Here is a 5,217-nt window from a genome sequence, read left to right on the forward strand (position 1 = left end):
ATATGCTCTATCTCCATATATATATGGAGAGAGAGAGAGAGCAACATATAATTATATATTCTTTATCAACATATTAAATATTTATATAATTATACATGTAATATAAATATATATGTAAATCAATGATATATGTGGAAACTCATAGTTACCTTTATGAGTTGGATTTATATCCTATTCTACCAAGAGGTCTAGTTAAAATGGAGGAATGAGAAAACAGCAAATATGATAATGAGAATATATATATTCAATGACTAATTATATCTATGGCTCCATGTAACCAAGGCTTACCACATAATGTAGTCTCATCCATATATATATGTATATATATGTATGTATATATATGTAATATATGTCATATATATATATGTAACATATATAATATATGTATATAAAATCAGTGGATGGTTAGTCACTGAATACACACACACACACACACACACACACACACACACACACACACATATTCCCTGTTGCCAAGGCTGGCCTCAAACTCATTCTGTAGTCTAAGATGACCTTGGACTTCTGATTTTTTTGCCTTCACTATTTGAGTGCTGGGATTACAGGTATATGTACATCTATACTTGCTTGTATGTGGTGCTGGGAACTGAACCCAGGGCTTCAGAGATGCTAGGCAAACATTCTACCAATTGAGCTACATCTTCATCCCTATTATCTGTTGATCTAAAACACAAATAGATGTATTTAGAGACTATCTTCTTGTCATGTGCTCATCCAGAAATTTATGGAACCATGAAAAAGTCAAAGCAAATGACTTTTTTAGAAACTTTCTGGGCTCCTGGGCAGACAGACTGTCACACTGCACCTCACAGCTTGTCCTGAGCAGACTGACTGCCACACTGCACCTCACAGCTTGTCCTCTCTCCCTTGGCTCCCCAGGAGCCTCTCATACTGCTCTTCAGATGGGTGTAGTATGTCTCTAAGAGGTATTAATTGATGACTTTAGACTACCAGAGCCATGAAGAGAGGACGGTGACCATAAGGCAGACCCTGAAAGGCTAGTTTGTGCACTTTCACAAAGGATTCAGCCTTTGACCAAAGACAGCACATGTCTGCCTTTGCTTCATCATAGCTTACATGCTCAGTTCATATCGACTCTAACATGAGGTACATATGATAGGTCAAGGAATGACTCTTATTTTACATGGCGATTTGTTGGCCATTGAATTCAGACTCTAGAGTTTTAATCAATCTGTATTTATTAATTGGTATGGAATATGTCTTTGTCTGAATATTAGTTTTGCTTTTAGTCATTTAGGCTGTCTCCCATTGCTGAGATAAGAGAGCCTTCAGTGAGAGGGATGCTTGTTGTTACAGATGCTTTTATAGTATGTGTTTTAATCTATTGAGGATGGGATTCCAGAAGTAATTGCCATGTGTTCAGATCTGTGCATTGAAGCCTCTGATGGATTCAGGCTGGCACAGGAGCAGGTTGAAGAATAGGTACTCAAAACGAGTGACGGGGCTTAGGAAAGAAAACAAAGATCCGATGTCATTGCTGGAACATGATTAGTCTCATTTTGCTCCTTTAAAACTTATTCTTTAGTTTGGAAGTTGGTCACTTCCTCATTTGGAGGAGGAATGTGCTGGAAGGAATGAAAATGAGAACAGCACTGTGAATGGAGACAATAGCATGGCCTGTCCCCATAATCACTGCAGAGGAAACCCATTTGTTTGGCAAGCCTTGATTCTCCTGGGGACCGTCAGTTTCATTGATTCCTGTGGTCTCTGGGGGCCCATCTTAATATTTCTTCTTGGCTGGTCATCAGCTAGTTTTTAAAAAGGGAAGTCCTTAACCAAGCAAGCAGAGACTGTGAAAACTAATGGAGTACATTTAAAGGGGCAGGTGTCCTTGGCAAGGTGACTATCCAAAGCCTTGTCTCTATGCTTACCTTTGGAAAATTTGACTCATCTTTATTTATAACCTTTGATCAGAACCAACACGTGAATAGAGCCTGCTTGCTTCAAGTAGCCAACCTAAATCTCCTCCAGGCAGAAGACGGTTTGTGAAAACATATTAAGCATCATTAGATATAGTTTGGAGCTGGAACGACTTCTGTATGATTTAAAGCTCTTCATGCTGAATCATGGGGACCAGAGTTTGGATCCCAGCATCCTCTAAACAAGCTGGGGGGAGGAAAGACAGCCCATCAACACTGTAACTCCACCCCCAGTGCTCTCTTCTGATATCCATGCACACAGGTGTACTCACCTGCACACATATTGCACATTGACTCACAGACACAGAAACACAGCTAAAATATGTAAATATAAAAAGAAAAGATACACTGTTAGGGAAGCTGGGTGAAAGGGAACAAGTTGGATTTTTCTTATTTTCGAAGTAGGTTGTTGAGTGCTGCAGGCCACATCGGGTAGGGCGGACATTTTAGTTGTCTCCACCCTGAGCCTCACGGTAGCCTTAAGAATGAAGCCATGCGTATGTATCAAATAGCAACTATCGCTGTGAATCTATGTGGCCTTGGATAAGATCCTGTTACCCACTCTTGAACCACAACTTCCTTACCTGCAAAATAAGGGAGACTACCGAGAAAACCCATGTCAATACTCCTGAGGTCCATGCATTGTCCGCTGTTACTCTTCTCTGGCTCTTGGGTAAAGACGGTACATATGTTTCTGGGAAATACTTTTCAAAATGACTTCAGCCTCATTTATTTCCTTTATTGCACCATAGTCTCAATCAGATAATAAAACGGAAACCGTAAGTAGCCATCTCTTTAAATGGTTTCTTGAAGATATAGTATAAATAAAACTATATTCGTTTCAATAAATCAAGTTATTTTGTCCACACTTTCTGTTGCATTCTAAAACCTCTTCCACTGATGGTGGATTTAGTGGATGTGTTCTCTTCCTCCTCCAATCGAGAATTCCTATGAATAAACTGATTCTTATAGTTGGGAACCTTAGCACATAAAATGAGATTCTAATATCAACCCTGGAACCTAGAGACCGGGACAGGACTGGATAATCAAAGTCCTGAGCTCGTGACATAGGAGCTCCAAGGGAAATCCCCACCACCATTTGATCCTTACTGAGGTGCTCCTTCCTCGATGGGCTTGGGTTTGAAGAGAAGCTCTCCTCCTTCTTCTCTTCCTTACCTCACCTGATCTCTCCTTCCATCACTGCAACCCAGTTGGCTGATAGTTTTGCTTCCTCACAAAACAGAAGTATTCAAGTAGTGGTTCAGACTCCCATTTTGTCTTTGTTCTTTTCCTTGGGTCTAGAACAGTGCCAGGTACACAGTGGGTGATATTTATTTAACAACTGACTCTTTAAAGTAATTCTTGCTCGCTCAAGTCCCTCGGAAGCCGAAAATGTGTGTGTGTGTGTGTCAGTAATGTTGGTAGTTACTGTGAGCAGTGTTGTCTTGTGGGTTTGGCACCTAATTCAGTATTCGGTCTTTGAAGTGAGTTGTGAGTCTCTTGACTTTATTAGTGGTATTAACCCAGCACATGGAGGGAAGGTGGGTGAAGTGTTCTGTTTGGTGCTGGCCTGGGGAATGCGGCTCATCTCTCCAAACTTGCTGTGCTTTCAGCCTGTCCGCCTGCCCACTGGGGTCCGAACTGCATCCACACCTGCAACTGCCACAATGGAGCCTTTTGCAGCGCCTATGACGGGGAATGCAAATGCACTCCTGGCTGGACGGGGCTCTACTGCACCCAGAGTAAGCAAGGGGCCTGCTGGAGTTCAGCAGGGGGAGCCAACCCATGGAGGAAATAGCCTCCCTGTTTGTGCGTATCATGTTACGTCAGTGAGGGCTCCTTTAATGTGTTTGCCATCTACTTGACGACCTCTCCATAACTACCTTTGTCTGAGAGTGTAAGAACCCCACATTCCAGGTATCCTCATATCAGGACATTGAGGCAGAGCAAGCACTGTGTGCAATTCATTCCTAATGTGTATCTGAGTTCCCTTTTCTCTTTTCCACCAGACTGTATTTATGCATGAAACGCTTTTATTTCTTCCAACTCTACAAATATGAGAATAGATGACAGGGATTTAGAAGTCAGTAGAGACAGACACGCACCTCACTGCTTGGCTGACTGTGTGCTCACAGAGAAAACGAGGTTTACCTACAGGAACCAACCAACTCCAAATGCCCAGCCCACATCCCACAGTGTCTGATTCAGTGCATCTGGACCAGGACCTGTGAATTTGCATTTCTGTCCATTGGTGGTACTATTAGCCCAGGATCATGCTTTTAAAAACATTACTGTAGTTCTTATTCCTAGCCTGTATCTCATGCCTCCCTTTATCTAACCCCATGTGGTGCTTGGCTGTTTAGCATCACAACATGCAATGTGCAAACACGTATGGCAGAAATGCCATACTGCTTTCAGCTGAATCACGGAAACAAGCATTTATTAAGGATAGTATCAATAATAACATAACTTCAAAGAATAGCCATGCCGAAGAAAAAATGATGAGTTAGAAAGTAGGTAACTCCCATTTAATACTAATTTGTAAATAATTCTATTTACAAATATTCTAATTATAAATATTTACATATATTCTAGAGAATAGCAGGAAGGAGACTTCTAGAAACTTCTAGGATGAGGGATGACTGTTGGCCTAAGATCTGAAAGACAGAACTGCAAGGACAAATTAGCATCCATAAAGGTGCTAGAACTCCTTAGAAGGGAAGCACACTTAGGTCACTTATAATTCTAAAGTAGGGGCTACTTTAAGCAGAGGAACCTTTTAAAGTGAACAAAGCAGGACACAGTGGGACCTGCATGGGGCTGGTCTTACCCAGCCCTCCCTGCCTGCCATCCTGGCATTCACCAGCTGTGTGACTTGGGATACTCAGGGCTTAGCTGTTGTCTGTAGCATAGTAGAAGAACTACCCCTGTAATGTTAGGGCACTAAAGAGTAATGACAAAATGAAAGGAAAAAGTCCAGGACAGAGCAGGTGTCAGACAAATATATGGTATGGGGCTGCCACTGTGTGCTGCCATCTGAGACCTATGTGTCATTCCTGCTTCTGAAAATTCAAGCTTTCCTTAAAAGGCAAAATAAAGTCATGGACAGAATTTAGAAACAACTGACAAATCTGCCTGTATTGATGCTTTTGTCCTGCCTTAAGCACTCCTGCAGAGCAGCTGCTGACCCATGAAAGCCAAGAGAGCTTGTGTGTGTGTGTGTGTGTGTGTGTGTGTGTGTGTGTGTGTGTGTGTGTGT

The 5,217-nt window shown here is 41.8% G+C and overlaps 1 protein-coding gene across 1 annotated transcript in view; it reads left to right on the forward strand.

The window, feature by feature from the left end:
- The window catches only part of Megf10 (multiple EGF like domains 10), a 141,630-nt gene that overhangs the window by 120,981 nt on the left and 15,432 nt on the right, over positions 1-5,217 (forward strand). Inside the window, exon 17 of the mRNA XM_028777167.1 lies at positions 3,572-3,700. Within this exon, the coding sequence (XP_028633000.1) occupies positions 3,572-3,700 (129 nt within the window). The remainder of the gene's footprint in view (positions 1-3,571; positions 3,701-5,217) is intronic.

Source organism: Grammomys surdaster, unplaced genomic scaffold (assembly GCF_004785775.1).
Source record: "Grammomys surdaster isolate TR1022 unplaced genomic scaffold, NIH_TR_1.0 278, whole genome shotgun sequence".
In the NCBI taxonomy this organism is placed as follows: Eukaryota; Metazoa; Chordata; class Mammalia; order Rodentia; family Muridae; genus Grammomys; species Grammomys surdaster.